Source organism: Salmo trutta, chromosome 31, assembly GCF_901001165.1.
Source record: "Salmo trutta chromosome 31, fSalTru1.1, whole genome shotgun sequence".
Taxonomy (NCBI): Eukaryota; Metazoa; Chordata; class Actinopteri; order Salmoniformes; family Salmonidae; genus Salmo; species Salmo trutta.
Genome location: NC_042987.1, coordinates 24,783,644 through 24,802,041, shown reverse-complemented (window position 1 = coordinate 24,802,041; position 18,398 = coordinate 24,783,644). Strand labels below are relative to the sequence as shown.

The 18,398-nt window shown below is 45.2% G+C and overlaps 1 protein-coding gene across 5 annotated transcripts in view; it reads left to right on the top strand.

Annotated features, from left to right (window-relative positions):
* The window catches only part of LOC115169814 (disco-interacting protein 2 homolog C), a 224,991-nt gene that overhangs the window by 124,382 nt on the left and 82,211 nt on the right, over positions 1 to 18,398 (top strand). The window contains exons 3-7 of one of the 5 annotated variants that reach the window (XM_029725795.1): positions 1,230 to 1,340; positions 4,654 to 4,806; positions 9,278 to 9,484; positions 12,416 to 12,598; positions 17,785 to 17,919. In XM_029725795.1, the coding sequence (XP_029581655.1) occupies positions 1,230 to 1,340; positions 4,654 to 4,806; positions 9,278 to 9,484; positions 12,416 to 12,598; positions 17,785 to 17,919 (789 nt within the window). Of the gene's footprint in view, positions 1 to 1,229; positions 1,341 to 4,653; positions 4,807 to 9,277; positions 9,494 to 12,415; positions 12,599 to 17,784; positions 17,920 to 18,398 lie in introns of all 5 variants that reach the window. The other 4 variants (XM_029725796.1, XM_029725798.1, XM_029725797.1 and 1 more) reach the window with 4 other exon arrangements.

The following is an 18,398-nucleotide window of genomic DNA, read 5'->3' as shown; positions in this document are numbered from 1 at the left end:
TCCAATAATGTCAGTTGATGTTTCACAGTCTATTGTGAAATTAAGTTGAGTTGAGGTGCCTGTCAGAATAAATAATACTCATACTCGTTTGAGGCAGACAGTATAATGAATTCATTTTCCATCTATTCATTTCATCCTTTTACTGTATACTACACCACTATATGCTCATAATACCATCTATGACAGGCTAGTATCTGCCGTGCACAAAAGAAAGATAAACCTCTGTGCACAGCAGTGTGTATAGATCCAGGTGCTGGTTTTGTCAGGAACAAATAGCATCCAAAAACAAGTGTAAAAACCGCACAATAGTCTGCATTGTTCTTTCAGTACCACCCATGGGACCTGTATCTGTACTGTAGTACCAGATGCAGTGCTGATGGTGGTCAGGCTGTACTGTAGTACCAGATGCAGTGCTGATGGTGGTCAGGCTGTACTGTAGTACCAGATGCAGTGCTGATGGTGGTCAGGCTGTACTGTAGTACCAGGTACAGTGCTGATGGTGGTCAGGCTGTACTGTAGTACCAGATGCAGTGCTGATGGTGGTCAGGCTGTACTTTAGTACCGGATGCAGTGCTGATGGTGGTCAGGCTGTACTGTAGTACCAGATGCAGTGCTGATGGTGGTCAGGCTGTACTGTAGTACCAGGTACAGTGCTGATGGTGGTCAGGCTGTACTGTAGTACCAGATGCAGTGCTGATGGTGGTCAGGCTGTACTGTAGTACCAGGTACAGTGCTGATGGTGGTCAGGCTGTACTGTAGTACCAGATGCAGTGCTGATGGTGGTCAGGCTGTACTGTAGTACCAGATGCAGTGCTGATGGTGGTCAGGCTGTACTGTAGTACCAGATGCAGTGCTGATGGTGGTCAGGCTGTACTGTAGTACCAGATGCAGTGCTGATGCTGGTCAGGCTGTACTGTAGTACCAGATGCAGTGCTGATGCTGGTCAGGCTGTACTGTAGTACCAGATGCAGTGCTGATGGTGGTCAGGCTGTACTGTAGTACCAGATGCAGTGCTAATGGTGGTCAGGCTATACTGTAGTACCAGATGCAGTGCTGATGGTGGTCAGGCTGTACTGTAGTACCAGATGCAGTGCTGATGGTGGTCAGGCTGTACTGTAGTACCAGATGCAGTGCTGATGGTGGTCAGGCTGTACTGTAGTACCAGATGCAGTGCTGATGGTGGTCAGGCTGTATTGTAGGTAACTCTGTCTTCTCCCTCTCTCCCCAAGGGATGGACCCTTCTGTGCCCCACGAGAGGAGAACTCCTGTCACCCCCGGCTCCTCCTCTCGCTACCACCGCCGCCGCTCCTCTGGCTCCCGGGACGAACGCTACAGATCAGGTACGCCAGAAACACCTTTCAACACATCACAAACAGTAACACAAACCTCCAGCTCATGGTATACAGTTGGAAACTTAAAGAAATGAGAAAAACCCAGTATTACCAGTGTGCTGTAGTTTCTCTTCTATTTTGAGTACCTTTTTTCACCATGCACCTGATAGTACAGTCGTGGCCAAAGGTTTTGAGAATGACACAAAATATAAATTTTCACAAAGTCTGCTGCCTCAGTTTGTATGATGGCAATTTGCATATACTCCAGAATGCTATGAAGAGTGATCAGATGAATTGCAATTAATTGCAAAGTCCCTCTTTGCCATGCAAATGAACTGAATCCCCCAAAAACATTTCCACTGCATTTCAGCCCTGCCACAAAAGGACCAGCTGACATCAGGTGAATGCACCAATTTGTAAGTCGCTCTGGATAAGAGCGTCTGCTAAATGACGTAAATGTAAATGTCAGTGATTCTCTCGTTAACACAGGTGTGAGTGTTGACGAGGACAAGGCTGGAGATCACTCTGTCATGCTGATTGAGTTCGAATAACAAACTGGAAGCTTCAAAAGGAGGGTGGTGCTTGGAATCATTGTTCTTCCTCTGTCAACCATGGTTACCTGCAAGGAAACACGTGCCGTCATCATTGCTTTGCACAAAAAGGGCTTCACGGGCAAGGATATTGCTGCCAGTAAGATTGCATCTAAATCAATCATTTATCTGATCATCAAGAACTTCAAGGAGAGCGGTTCAATTGTTGTGAAGAAGGCTTCAGGGCGCCCAAGAAAGTCCAGCAAGCTCCAGGACCGTCTCCTAAAGTTGACTCAGCTGCGGGATCGGGGCACCACCAGTACAGAGCTTGCTCAGGAATGGCAGCAGGCAGGTGTGAGTGCATCTGCACGCACAGTGAGGTGAAGACTTTTGGAGGATGGCCTTGTGTCAAGAAGGGCAGCAAAGAAGCCACTTCTCTCCAGGACAAACATCAGGGACAGACTGATATTCTGCAAAAGGTACAGGGATTAGACTGCTGAGGACTGTGGTAAAGTCATTTTCTCTGATGAATCCCCTTTCCGATTGTTTGGGGCATCCGGAAAAAAGCTTGTCCGAAGAAGACAAGTTGAGCGCTACCATCAGTCCTGTGTCATGCCAACAGTAAAGCATCCTGAGACCATTCATGTGTGGGGTTGCTTCTCAGCCAAGGGAGGGGGCTCACTCACAATTTTGCCGAAGAACACAGCCATGAATAAAGTATGGTACCAACACATCCTCCGAGAGCAACTTCTCCCAACCATCCAGGAACAGTTTGGTGACGAACAATGCCTTTTCCAGCATGATGGAGCACCTTGCCATAAGGCAAAAGTGATAACTAAGTGGCTCGGGAAACAAAACATCAATATTTTGGGTCCATGGCCAGGAATCTCCCCAGACCTTAATCCCATTTGAGAAGTTGTGGTCAATCCTCAAGAGGCGGGTGGACAAACAAAAACCCACAAATTCTAACAAACTCCAAGCATTGATTATGCAAGAATGGGCTGCCATCAGTCAGGATGTGGCCCAGAAGTTAATTGACAGCATGCCAGGGCAGATTGCAGAGGTCTTGAAAGAAGGGTCAACACTGCAAATATTGACTCTTTGCATCAACTTCATGTAATTGTCAGTAAAAGCCTTTGACACTTATGGAATTCTTGTAATTATACTTCAGTATTCCATAGTAACATCTAACAAAAATATCTAAAGCCCCTGAAGCAGCAAACTTTGTGGAAATTAATATTTGTGTCATTCTCAAAACTTTTGGCCACGACTGTACATTAAGCTCTGTGAGTTGTCTTCCTGTAGTACAGTTAGCAACTTGGCAGTTACTATAGGACAGTATAGGAGCACTAATGGAGAACTGCATTTTAAACACTAAATTACATTTGGTTTGTGGTAACATAATTCATTTGGATTACCAAAAGCTTTGTTTTTTATTAGTCTCACTATTAATGCTAAATGCATAAAAACAAGCTTTTTATTTACCACCCCAATGCTGTTTATCACTCCTATTTAGACCAATGAACCACTTGCTTCATTACCCACCCACCCACCCATCCATCTCTGTCTCTCCTACCCTCTCTCTCCCCCCTCTCCCTCCAGGTTCTTTCTCTTTTTTTTATTTCACTCTCTCGCTCTCTCTTTCTCTCTCTCTACATATATTTATCTACCTCGCTCTCTCTCTTTTTATATATATTCATATATATATATATATCAAAAGGCTTATCATTTCTGTGGTCTGCAGACAAATGACTCTGCTTCAACATGCCAGCCACAGATTCTGGCACTGTGCTCTAGCTTTGTCTTAGAAACACACTTGTCTGTGTTCCAAATGGAACCATACTTCCTGTTGGTTTGCATCATGGTTTTTGTTGTATTTTACCAGTGCTTAGCCTTACACACAGCTATTGGTGCTCTTAATAATAGCCTATTATACGGCTGGACACAATGATCTCACATTAAGCCTCAGTTGTCTGGAGACATTATTGGGACATTATTCAGACCCAGCCAGGGAGGGAGCAGCCAATGGGCACGCAAGTTCCTAGAATACAGCCCTATAAAACAGGATTCATGTTGAATTAAAGAATACATGACAACCACAAAGGCTTTGGATGCGTCCCAAATGGCACCCTATTCCCTTTGTAGTGTACTACTTTTGACCAGAGTACATAGGGCTCCGGTCAAAGTAGTGCACTATAAAGGGATTGGGGTGCCATTTGGGATACAGCCAGAGTCTGTTCTCGATGGCCGTTACTAAACAGAGCCACTAAAGCATTGAGACATAAAGGGCATAGGTTACTGGCAATAGTTTTTCCTCACTAAAACCAAACTCTTTCTTTATGATCTTTTATAAGTTACATTACGGCACAATGTTTTATCAGCCTCTTGTTTGGTTAGATTAGTCCACATAGAGTGAGATGTCGTCTTGCTTTTGTGAGAAGCCAACAGCGGTGAAGTCCCCAGTGTAGAAGACAACTACCAGCTTGAGAGTATCGACAATGAACAACGTTGCTTGTTACTGTACATACATTGTGGAACTTCTGAAGTAGTATTTCGGCTACATTCACAGTGATTATTTCATCCCAATCTTCTAAGCCTATGCTTTTCTAAAATAATATACTTTAGCTACAATATATACTGTAATTGTTGTCCTTGTTTTAATTATATACAGTGTATATTATTTAATATACATTCCACAGACTCATTTCATTTGTCCCGCAATAAACCTGAAATCTGGGAGTTTGTCGTGCCAGGTCTTCCAACATGTCTGTCCTGCACTGTGTGTTTTGCAGATGTCCACACAGAGGCTGTGCAGGCTGCTCTTGCCAAACAGAGGGAGCGTGGTAAGATGGCAGTACCCATGCCCTCCAAGCGCCGCTCCCTGGTCGTGCAGTCCTCCATGGATGCCTACACTCCCCCAGGTGAGGAACATATAGGACACCAAGGTAATCATAGCAGCCTGGGACTGCTCCACTGCACTGTGTATGTGTGTGGCGTGTGTGTACGCCTGAATATTGATGTAGGGTGACATTGTCCCTGGACGTGATCTTGGGTCAGTTTTGCATTTTTCCCACTAATGGTTTAGGTTAGGACTGGGGGGAGCGGAAACTGATCCTAGAGCTGTACCTAGGGGAAACTTCACCCCGGAGGCGTGAATATGCCTCCAGCCTGTCTCTGTCCCTGCCCCTCCCCCTCACTAACTCACTTATGCAGTGTCACCAATGTGTGTGTTTAATCTGATGTCTAGTCAATCAGGAAGAGTAGAAAAGTATAAACCGAGTATACAAAACATTAAGAACACCTGCTCTTTCCATGACAGACTGACCAGGTGAATCCAGGTGAAAGCTATGATCCCTTATTGATGTCACTTGTTAAATCCACTTCAATCAGTGTAGATGAAGAGGAGGAGACAGGTTACAGAATGATTTTGAAGCCTTGAGACAGTTAAGACATGGATTGTGTATGTGTGCAGCTTAATATTAGGAAGGTGTTGCTCATACTCAGTGTATGTGTGTTGGTCAGTTCAATCAGCCTGGGTTGGAAATACATCAATTTATCACTAATCCGTTGTTGAAGAGTATCTACCTTATTTCTTGACTGGATGTAATTACAACCAAATGAGTCAATATGAAAGAGTAATTGACGTTAATGTATGATTAAGTTGTTTCCTCTTGATATTGTGCATATAGAAATACTTTTTTAGGATAGCATCCGTTTACATACAACAGCAATTTAACGCTTCAGTTCACTAGTATTTTACCACTAGAGTTGACGGCACTCCAGAGACATTAAAGATAAAACGTTCCCGGTCTCTCAATGACAGGAGCAGATGATTTAAGGGCAGAAAGAAGCTAGAACTGACATGATGTGATAGATGACCATGGGAGTGGTTCGCTCCACTTGAAGCTGTTGCTCATGCTGACTAAAAACAGTTGATTGATGAGCGGCCATTTTGACCTTCTATAGGATAATTATGATTGGCATCAATTTCAGTCACCTCTTTCAGACCCTTGGCGAAAATAAGAGCTGAACTACAGACTTCAGTTGCATCTCAAATTATAGCCTATTCCCTATATAGTGCACTAATTTTGACCAGGGCTCCGGAGGGCGCATAGTGCACTAAATAGAGAATAGGGGACTCTTTTGCTCTATCACTCTTATACTCAGTTTATAGAAGGAGTATATGGTTAATAATACTAGCAAGTTAGATGCTAGAGCTCATTTCTCCCTTTGCCGTATCCCACTAACCAACATCTGGCTGTGTGCTAAATCACTGACAACAGCAATAAGGTGTTGACATCATCGCATGTCTTGTACTGTATAGCTATAGTAATGTAACACGGCATACCCCCACCCAGCCAGGGGTTTATGGAGTGGAGAGTGTCTTTATGAGAGAGAGCTGTGTTAGGGAGTGAACAGAGCTGTGTTATGGAGTGGCGTGGGCAGAGGTGTGTGTGTGTGTGACAGCGATATGAGACCATCTTATTTGCATTAGTGCTGAAGGCTGGGAGTGAGGCTTCTACAGGGATTCATTTACTGAACACACACACGATTGACTTTCATTTAGGAATCGCCACAAGCACATTTTCACATGATTCCAAATGAGCAGGGCAGGCACAGTTCTTATAAGGAAGCACAATTATTTTAGGCAGAGCGAACAGCCCCTTGAGGGAGAATGAACAGTGACAGAACGCTGCCGTTGTTTGTGCCTGACTGCCTGCGAGGGTAGGGGGCATTTGGGAAAAAGTCCCACACACACCCATCGAACCAAGCAAGGCAAGCAGCAGTATTCCACTGGAGCACACTATTCATCCACAACCTGCCAACTCTAATATGGACTCCACTCTTTATTTGTTTTCTTGTCTGTCTTTGTAAGTAATTAGTATGGCGCTTTTTTTGTACATGTCTGTGTCCCAAAATAGCTCCCTATTCCCTATATAGTGCACTAGTTTTGACCAGCTTGTCAAAAGCCATTGCCTCTATTCCCATCTAAGTGTGTGTGTGTGTGTGTGTGTGTGTGTGTGTGTGTGTGTGTGTGTGTGTGCGCAGTATCACAACACCACAACACCTTATCAGCCTCAGCAGAAGAAGCATAATCAAAGTAATTAACATTGAAGGCGCACAGGACCAGCGAATCAAATGCTGATGTCCAATACTGTATTAAGACCATATTGTATACATGAGTCGTTTTTTTTCAAAACAGGATGCCATATAGGATATACACACACACTTTTATCTGTCCCAGTGTCAACAACATAGGAGAGCCCAGGTGTGAGCTCTGCTGACTGACAGCTGTCACCAATGGGACTGACACTGCATACTGACCAACACCTCTGGCCTATCAGGCAGCACTCTACATAGCGCTGGCCAATCAGACAGTGCTCTATGTGGCAAAATGCAAATGTCCAATAGCAGGGTAGAGCTGCCAGTGTTGTTGTCGTAGTCTACCCCCTTTTGGCTTAATTTCACTGGCTGCAGCAGACATCCCTGTGGGCGGATGGAGAGGGAGAGCAGATGAAACCCCAGTGGCCTGCAGCGTGTTGGAGCCATAGAGATCCTATAATTCGTATGTAATTCTATAGTTTGAGCTAGCATACAGTATGCTGCAGGCTGGAGGAGACCTCCCTCAGCCCAGCAAAGGTTACCGTCTCTCTCACTGCTGTCACTGGGAAAGACAGTGGGCATATTAGAGCAATCTATAATAGCATTTTTCTCAAACATTTACTGTGTAGGTTTAGTCTGGCCAAGAAAAGACAAACTTATATTTTATGTCCACTCATAAAACACATTAAGTAAATTTACAGCTTTTACAAAGTTAGTCCATGCAGATTTTTTTTATTTTTTAGAAAAGGTCAATAATGTTTCAGGTTTGAGGCCACTGTATCTCTCTCTCTCTCTCTCTCTCTCACTCACTCACTCACTCACTCACTCACTCACTCACTCACTCACTCACTCATGTTGTTTATCTCTCTCAGTAGCTCGTTCTGAAATGAGTCTTCATGATCCCTGCACTTTCTCTATTTGTTCCCTTCATCCCTCAGACAGACATCCCCCCCCCCTTGGCCCGGCCCACAGGCAGACAGCCCTGTCCTGACACAGTATGCAAAACATATGCAAAATAGGCACACAAAGAATCACACTCACTAATCCCTAGACTGAGCCACTACGACAGACTAGAGCTAAAAACATCCCTGGGTGAGGAGTTGTGATATTAACAGAACAGAGTGGATGATCTAACAGTGACTATGTCTGTGTGTTGCAGTGGATTTGGGTGCATGGCAGTGAATCAGCCTAATGGTGAGAGGTTCTGGGGCTGTGGGTTCTGTAGGGGGCAGTAGGGTTCTGTAGGGGGCAGTAGGGTTCTGTAGGGGGCAGTAGAGTTCTGTAGGGCAGTAGAGGACAGTAGGTGGCTGTAGGGTTCTGTAGGGCAGTAGAGGACAGTAGGTGGCTGCAGGGTTCTGTAGGGCAGTAGGGGGCTGTAGGGTTCTGTAGAGCAGTAGAGGACAGTAGGTGGCTGTAGAGTTCTGTAGGGCAGTAGGGGGCTGTAGGGTTCTGTAGGGCAGTAGGGGGCTGTAGGGCAGTAGGGGGCTGTAGGGTTCTGTAGGGGGCTGTAGGGTTCTGTAGGGTTCTGTAGGGCAGTAGGGGACTGTAGGGTTCTGTAGGGGGCTGTAGGGTTCTGTAGGGCAGTAGGGGGCTGTAGGGTTCTGTAGGGTTCTGTAGGGCAGTAGGGGGCTGTAGGGGGCTGTAGGGTTCTGTAGGGCAGTAGGGGGCTGTAGGGTTCTGTAGGGCAGTAGGGGGCTGTAGGGTTCTGTAGGGGGCTGTAGGGTTCTGTAGGGTTCTGTAGGGCAGTAGGGGGCTGTAGGGTTCTGTAGGGGGCTGTAGGGTTATGTAGGGCAGTAGGGGGCTGTAGGGTTCTGTAGGGGGCTGTAGGGGGCTGTAGGGTTCTGTAGGGCAGTAGGGGGCTGTAGGGGCTGTAATGTTCCTACAGTCTGACTCTGATACTGTGGAAGGAAGCCATTCTCCCCCTCATTGTCAGGATCAGGCGTCTGTCAACTCTCTGATTGGCATGCCTTCCGTGGACACACCTGTAGCCACTGTATAGGTGGGGAGGAGGGGAATAGGAAAGAGGATACCTAGACAGTTAAACAACTGAATGCATTCAACCCAAATGTGTCTTCTGCATTTAATCCAACCCCTCTGAATCAGGTGTGGAGGGGGTATGTTAGGGGGGAGGGGACATCCCCTCAGGGCTGTGACAGAGTTTAGTCTCTATTTGTTGTGCAAATGTCCGACAGTGACATGCAGGTGTGTGTGTGTGTGTGTGTGTGTGCGCGCGTATGTATGTCTGTTCATGTGTGTGTTTCCCTGCTGTCATAAACCCTCTCTTCCTCTCTGCTCCACTCCCCCTCTCTCCAGACACGTCGTCAGGCTCGGAGGAAGAGGGCTCCATGCAGGGTGAGGGCACGCCCACCTCCAGCCAGGGCAGCATCAACATGGAGAACTGGATCAGTCGAGCCATCCACGGCTCCACAACCTCCTCCACCACCTCCTCCTCCTCCACGCAGAGCGGAGGGAGCGGGGCGGCCAGCCGGCTAGCAGACGTCATGGGCCAGACACACCTCGGTAAGTCAGGTAAACAAACCCACCCTTCAACTATACCCTTACTTACCTACTTGTATCTACCTCTGTGTGTTAGGGTATGTTTGTCTTACTTACAGTGCCTGCAGAAAGTATTCATACCCTTTGACTTATTCCTCATTTTTAAAACTTGAATTGAAAATGGATCAAATGTATTTATTTGCTCACCCATCTACACACAATAATCCATAATGACAGTGAAAACATGTTTTTAGAAATTTTTGCAAATTTATTGAAAATGAAATACAGAAATATCTTTTACATAAGTATTCACACAATACATGTTAGAATCACATTTGGCAGCGATTACTGCTGTGAGTCTTTCTGGGTAAGTTTAAGAGCTTTTCACACTTGGATTGTACAATATTTGCACATTTATTCTTTAAACATTCCAGGTTTTCTTCTCAGATTTTGCCTTTGCTTAGCTCTATTCCGTTTATTTTTATCCTACAAAAATCCATAGCATACCCATAAAATGATGCAGCCACCCCCATGCTTTTAAATATGAAGAGTGGTACTCAGTGATGTGTTGGATTTGCCCCAAACAATAACGCTTTATATTCTGGACATAAAGTTCATTTCTTCGCCACATTTTTTGCAGTTTTACTTTAGTGCCTTATTGTGAGCAGGATGCATGTTTTGGAATATTTGTATTCTGTATAGGTTTCACTGTCATTTAGGTTAGTATTGTAGAGTAACTACAATGTAGTTGAGCCATACTCAGTTATGTCCTATCACAGCCATTCAACTGTTTTAAAGTCACAATTGGCCTCATGGTGGATTCCCTGAGCGGTTTCCTTCCTCTCCAACAACTGAGTTAGGAAGGACACCTGTATCTTTGTAGTGACTGGGTGTAACACCATCCAAAGTGTAATTAATAACTTCACCATGCTCAAAGAGATATTGAAATGTCAGCTTTTTTTTACCCATCTACCAATAGGTTCCCTTCTTTGCAAGGCATTGGAAAACCTCCCTGGTCTTTGTGGTTGAATCTGTATTTGAAATTCACTGCTCGACTGAGGGACCTTACAGATAATTGTATGTGTGGTGTACAAAGACGAGGTAGTCATTCAAAAATCATGTTAAACACTATTATTGCACACAGTGTGTCCATGCAACTTATGTGACTTGTTAAGCAATTTTTTTTGCCATAACAAAGGGGTTGAATATTTATTGACTCAAGACATTTCAGCTTTTAATTTTTAAGTAATTTGTAAACATTTCTAAAAAACATAATTCCATTTTCACATTATGGGGTATTGTGTGTAGGCCAGTGACACAAAATCTCAATTTCATAAATAAAAATTCAGGCTGTAACATGACAAAATGTGGAAAAAGTATCCCTGTTGTTGGCGTTCTCTATCAACACCCCCACGGTATGCATGTGTGCACGTGTGTGTGTGTGTATTTATGTGTGTGTGCTGCTGACATCACCCCTCACCGATCCTGTACCTCCCTTTAATGTTCCAACCCCTAAGGCATGCACACAACACCAGCCTGCAATGCTTCCTGTGTGGAAATATTTGCTTTCTTTTTACTTGCATGCAGCCCATCCTCCTCACGAAGAGAAGCTCTCACTTTTGTTTATCTTCTTATACCGTACTTAGTTAACCCCTTAGTTGTAGTCACTGCATAATACATGTCAATTGAAGGACAAAATAACAGAACAACCATACTTAGAACAAATGAACTGCTGTTCTCCAATGTTGTCTGTGTAAACTGTTCTAGTGGCTAGATTGTTTTCATGCTGCTGACACAAGTTTGATGGCTACCAGAGACAAAGCACAGAGCAGACACCACACGGAGGCTCCCGTCAGGTAGACACAGCTAGCAGACAGTCTGAAGTAAAGCACAGTGGTGGGAGTAGACACCGCTAGTAGCCAACTGCTGATTGGCTTCTTCTACTCAGTGAAGAGACATTTAAAACACTGAGATGTGATGTTTATCTGGTGTTTGTGCCAGTCCCTCCTCCTGCCACCATTATTTTTAAATGGGGACACTTTGAAGCAGCACTGGAAGAACTGGGGACTCGTGCTGTGGTAGATGTAGACTTTCACTGAACTAGGAAATGTGATATCATGTATCAGTTATTAGGTATGGGTGACATGTAATGGAACACCACTTACAGTCCTGATGTGTACTATGTGATGTGTACTATGACAGCCTGTCAGTAAGACAGTTAAAAGAGTTAGTCAATCAATCACTAGATTATTTTGGCAATCTATCAATCAAAACACTTGTCAACATCCAGTCATTCTGATAATTAGATTTAATTCCATCAAACTGTATAGTTGTGTATTAGTAACTTTATGAGTAACTCTCTAAATCCTTGGTTTTCAGAGGTGTTTCCATGACAATCAAATAGCATTTTGTTGTCACAACATAGCATGATGTTTGTGTGCCTCTCTCCGCTAGGTGTGTATTTCAGAGGAGGATATCCTTTCCTGTGTGTGTGAAGGTTACAGATCTGATCCCTCTTGGCTCCCATTAGAGGCCAAAACAAACCAGCTCCCGTGTGTGTGTTGGCTTTTTAAAAGGCTAAAGAAAAAGCATTTCCCTTCATCCCCTCTCCCTCCCTCCCTTCCCATCAGTGTGGTTCTGCCTGCCCGGGTAGATAAGTTGCTTTTCTCCATACCCCTCGCCCCCACCCTCATCTATGGATGTGTCTTAAATTGCACCCTATTTCATATATAGTTCACTACTTTTGACCAGAGCCGGTCAAAACTAGTGCACTATAAAGTCAATAGGGTGCCATTTGAAACACAGGTTATATTTCCCCTCCATATGGCTGATGCCTCCTGCAGAGACCCTGCAGAGTGTCTTCCCTCCATCTGGCTACAGTGGTGACTTGGTTTGGCCCTGTGTGGTTGCCGTAGTCTGGATTTAAGGTTCTGGTTTTCCCCTCCTCACACGCAGGGCCCATTGCTCACCTCTCTCTGAAGAGGAAAACTAGGAAGGTCCCAGCTCTCCTGGGCACACCAGCCCCAGTCACAGTAGAGAATGGGAACTCAGGTCCTGGTCCTGTGGTGAGGCGGTCCTGTGAGTTTGGATCAGGTGGATCGGAGCTCGTCTGGCAGCAGCCCCCCCTGGAGAAGCAGGGTCAGTATCCCACTATCCCAGACTGTGCAGGGGGGCAGTCAACCCCTCCCTGCCCTGCTCTAGCCGCTGCCCCGCACCCATTTGCTTTCTGATGATCAAGTGTGGCGTTCAATGTCAAAGTGGTGTCTTGCTCTAGCTACAGTTGTGTGAAAAGCTGGGAGAAGTGATGCTAACCCATGGATAGCTTTGGATAATGAGTACTGTGATCGTATGAATCTGAGAGTGTGGAGCACCCCTTTGTGAATGAGAGCCACGGTGTTGATGGAAAATCAACATCAATATTGCAGGAAACCGGTAAGGTCTAGAATACAGTTTTGGTTGCTTTCATGGCTGTGAAATATTCATTGATCTAATGGTGAGAAATACATGTATTTATTTGCTGGGCAAGATAAGAGACTGCATGTTCAAGAATGCTTTTTGTCTTTGACATAAAGCAGATGGATGGTTGCTCCAGTTATGTGGAGGTGGTGCTTGTTGCAATGTATGTTCTGTTTGATTTTAGACACTCCCTGCTCTCCCAATCTCTGAGTTTTTTATTGGGTAGTCGGGAGGGTACACTTTGAATCTGAACTTTAGGCAGGTGCCACACTGTTTTAAGTAGTCTGTTTAAAATGCCCTTTGAGTTGTACTTTTCAGTGCCAAAACTCTGCTCGATGCTTAAAGAACCCACTGAACCAGCATTGAAGAATGCCTTGATTGAACCCATCCATTATTCCAACAGTCGCTATTTGGCGGGGAGAGTGAATTAGTGAAATGAGTTATCCCTCCGTATGTAACAACTAGAGAAAAGAAAAGGATTCTAGAATCCCCCAGGTGGAAGTAGATGAATGTTCTGAAAACAAAGGCCTGGTCCAGACTATAATCAACCATTGATCAACGTCTGAGACCACCACAGCAACCATTAACATCATTCTGGAACGGGTTCCCATTCCTAATGGAATGACGCTTTGCAGTCTATGGTTGCGTTCTACATTGCAGACGATGCACCTTTCCATGCATTTTGAAATATGGCATGCGTCTGCAATGTAGTCAGCCTGGAACGCAGCCTATGTGACGACTCATAGATTCCATTGCAGTTCAGCATTTCTTTCTCCGCCTGCCGTAGTGTACTGTAGTCTAGCTGTCACTGGATTCCCTATAGCTCGTTATTGTTTCTGTAGGTGTTGAGCTATAAAAGGAGAGGGGGGCAAGTCAATATTAGGAAAGTGTTTTGTACACTGTTTATAATCCCAAATAACACCCTATTCCCTATATAGTCCGCTATATAGCGCTGGTCAAAAGTAGTGGAATAGGGTTCCATTTGGGAAACATCCTTAGTCTCTCAGTGCCTGCTTAGTACTGCTGGCCGTTGTCTGTCTGTTCACTCTGGCTTAGGTAAACAGATGTTATGTACAAAGAGCACCCCTTCCTATATCATTAGCATGCTTAAGCTGCTGGTAGGAAATGCAATATCAATATGTCTGGAGAAAGCATTCTGGCAGTGTCTAGACTTGACAGTTCATCCAGCTTTTAGCATTGAGTTCTGATCATGGAATTCCAAAAGCGTCATGCATCTACACCTACATTTAAATGTGTCTATTGTGTCCGGATTCCCTATTCCCGCGCTATATTCAAATGCCAGTGTGCAAACAGTGAAATAGGCAAAATAACACAACAACAATGGCAGTTGCTAACTACTGTAGCTAACTAGCCAGCTAACCTCTGTAGCTAGCAAGCAACGCTAAAGGGATTGCAAACGGGTTAGTATAACTCTAGCCAAACAAAAACATGTTTTTCTTAATATTAGCTAGCAGGCTAGCATTTATGAGGCCAGCAAACATATTCCTCACACAATAGGAACGTATTTTCTCCAACGTTATAATGAAAAGATGCCTCTCGTCTCAAAACACAAGTTTTCTGGAGACTTGTGAGGGGAGTGCTGATGACGTCCCCACTGTGTGCGCTTTTAGTAGCCTGATTGCATCCAGACTGAGGAGAAATCCGCACGCAATGCATCCCTGACCACCTCTTGAAGTGGTCAGCCAGATCTGAACACAATCCGACAACAAGGCGACTTTTCAATGCTATCTTCGTATTCTGATAGCAGAAGTCGCATGTAAGTGTCAATAACCTCTGTTATTGCAGCTGGTAGCTAACTAGTCTAGCGTTGTCTCAGTCTCACTCAGTCATGGAGAAGCATTTCATTTTTTCTCGCTGTCTCTCGCTCCCTCTCTCTCTCTCTCCACACATTACTTTCTGGCACATTAGCACCATGTGTTTTAGTGATGTGTTTCTTTAGCCCGTTTGCCATTTTTTTTCCTCCCCAATTTCGTGATATCCAATTGGTAGTTAGTCTTGTCCCATCGCTGCAACTCCCGTGCGGACTCGGGAGAGGTGAAGGTTGAGAGCCATGCATCCTCCGAAACACGTCCCTGCCAAGCCGCACCAATGTGTCGGAGGAAACACCGTACAAGTGGCGACCATAGTCAGCGTGCATGCGCCCGGCCCGCCACAAGAGTCGCTACAGTGCGATGGGACAAGGACATCCTGGCTGGCCAAACCCTCCCCTAACCCAGATGACGCTGGGCCAATTGGGTGCCGCCTCATGTGTCTCCCAGTCGCAGCCAGCTGCGACACAGCCCGGGATCGACCCAGGGTCTGTAGTGATGCCCGGGTCTGTAGTGATGCAGTGCTTTAGACCGCTGCGCCACCCGGGAGGCAATTTCGGCAGTTTTGAAGCAGTCAGAGAGTGGGAGGCTGAGAAGGGGAGGGAGAGAAAGGGAGAGAGATGGGGAGGGAGGGCAGGAAAGGGGGGAGAGTGTAAAGAGAGAAAGGAAGAGGCTAAGTGGGGGCGGCAGTAATGTTGTCCTTGGTCTACCATTGTCAATGCGAGTCTTGTTTAACCTAGTGGAGCGCTTTCCCTCTCTCATTTATCTCTTTATCTAACCTCACACGGACACTGGTGGTAAGAATATATCTACGTCCCAAATGGCATCCTATTCCCTATATAGTGCACTAGTTTTGAACAGAGCCCTATGGGAATTGATGGAAGGTGATGACACATTCTTTGTCCATAAATAAATCAAGTTAAATCAGCTTTGGGAAGCTCTTATCATAAAGGCCTAAGTGCTCAATAGTGCACTAAATAGGGAATTCAGTGCTGTTTGGGACACACCATAGGCATCTTCATCTAACATGATGAATTATCACTGAAAGGAAGATTACTCATAGCAGACAGTATGATGGTCTATGAAGGATATTGCTCTCACATACTTGTGGTTACCGGCCCTTATAGATGAGTGCTATGGCTAGCTAGTACCGGTGTTTGATCCACTTTAGCTTATGTATGGTCCTTGACTGGGGCTCTAGTGTTTTACAGTGGAAAGCTGAGAGATTGAGCCGGAGCACTAGGAATGTAAAAGAAAGACAGTGAAGGAAGTTCCAGGGGTTTCTCTTCACAAATTGTGTCTGGAATGATTTCACACGCTCATCCACTTCAATCAGAATCTAAATCTAGCAGGGGGAAAAAGTAACGGCTGATGCTTTTTGACATTGTCCAGGCGGTATGATGGAAAGAAAATGGCAATTCACGGCATGATTAGACTTTCAAAAACGTCTGGCACTTCAAAGAATCTGAAAAGTGATACATGTCGAGTGGGAGATGGAGAGTAAAAATGATTTATTTTTTACAGTGAATTTAAGGATAGATGTCGCATGTGGGATGTTTCAGAGAGAGGGAGAGGCGGAAGTGTTGCATCAATGATGTAATGTTGAAGCATTTGGGGGAATGATGTTATGACCAGGGGATTGAAGAGGGAGCGGTAATGATTACAAACATAGTTTCATGAAATGCATCAAATCTCCTGCAGCTCCAGTGCTGGGGCAATCTTGGATTGGTACATATATTTTTGGACAAGAATATAACTTGGAAATGCTTTAATGATCATGAGCTTAGTTCAATTTGCTTACCCCATTGGAACCCAAACTATAAGATTGTTTTACCCCGTCTCTCAGCTGTTAACCAAAAACCTAGCTGGTGTCTGCTTAGTTTTGTTGTTTTAATCCCATATTTCCCCTTTAATCACAATCTGACTGAGAGGCCTGGGGACATGCAAGTGTCAGCTTGGACACCTTCATTCACAGCATTAGTTTATTTGACACGGTTGTCATAGATATTTGTATATGTTACAGTGTGCTCCCACACATTCAACCTCACACACGTAGCGGAGATGTATGGGAAGCTAAAGGCCTAGTTCACAAATGTAACATTGCCAAAATATTTGGAAAGGGTATAGGGATACCTAGTCAGTTCCACAACTGAATGTTTTCAACCAAAATGTGTCTTCCGCATTTAACCCAACCTCTCTGAATCAGAGAGGTGCGGAGGGCTGCCTTAATTAACGTCCACATCATCGGCGCCCGGGGAGCAGTTGTTGTTGGGGGTTAACTGCCTTGCTCAACGGCCTTTCGGTTACTGGCCCAAGCGGTCATCTATCATCTTAGATAAAGTTAAGATTATATTTTCATAAAGATGAAAATAGTTTTTGGGTGGTTGCAGAGTTACATCCCTTGTGGAGTGGATGGACTTCGGGTGTTTTCATACACCTCAAATCTGAGTTCAAAGGAAAACTAGCAAGAGGGGTCCTTGAATGAAAATGAGGTGACATGAAACACTTTTCTCTATGATTTTAAAACAGATCAATTGATATGGGCTGAGGTCTAAACCCAGCACAGCAGCATATCAATCACTCTCCTTCCTCAGATCGACTTTTACTGGACTTAACCATTGTCTATGTCTGTCTATTCTGCACCCGGGGACACCTGTTTGGATGCATGCGCCTCCTGACCTCCCTAACCCCTGTGGCCTCCCGCCGTCTGTGTGCCCTGTGTCCTTGGACCCTTGCCCCCGTGCCACCTCCCATCCTAGGTTGCATCCCAAATGGAACCATATTCCCTATATAGTGCACTACTTTTGACCAGCGCGTATACGGATCTGGTATGTATGGGCCGTGTCCAACAGTAGTCCACTATACAAGGAGTAGGGTACCATTTGAGAGGCAGAAGGCTCTTCCCTCCTCTCCTCACTGTTGTGCTGGCTTGGCTGTGGCAGCCTATGGCAGCCTGTGGCCCTTGTTTAGCTATAGGGCTGAGGGCTGGGGGGACTAACAGTAACAGGCTTCCTTCACCTTGCCTCTCCTCACATCCAGAGAACCACTCTACCCCTCCAGATGTCACCAGCTACACTACAGACTCCATACAGGTGGAGAGACCCCAGGGCTCCACCACAGCATCCAGGGCCACGCCCAAGTACGGCAACGCAGAGCTCATGGAGACCGGAGATGGTGAGTACATACAGAGGTTGGGGTAGGGGGTGTGTGTGACCTAAATTTGTTTTCATGGAGACCGGAGATGGTGAGTACATACAGAGGTTGGGGTAGGGTGTGTGTGTGACCTAAATTTGTTTTCATGGAGACCGGAGATGGTGAGTACATACAGAGGTTGGGGTAGGGTGTGTGTGTGACCTAAATTTGTTTTCATGGAGACCGGAGATGGTGAGTACATACAGAGGTTGGGGTAGGGTGTGTGTGTGACCTAAATTTGTTTTCATGGAGACCGGAGATGGTGAGTACATACAGAGGTTGGGGTAGGGTGTGTGTGACCTAAATTTGTTTTCATGGAGACCGGAGATGGTGAGTACATACAGAGGTTGGGGTAGGGTGTGTGTGACCTAAATTTGTTTTCATGGAGACCGGAGATGGTGAGTACATACAGAGGTTGGGGTAGGGGGTGTGTGACCTAAATTTGTTTTCATGGAGACCGG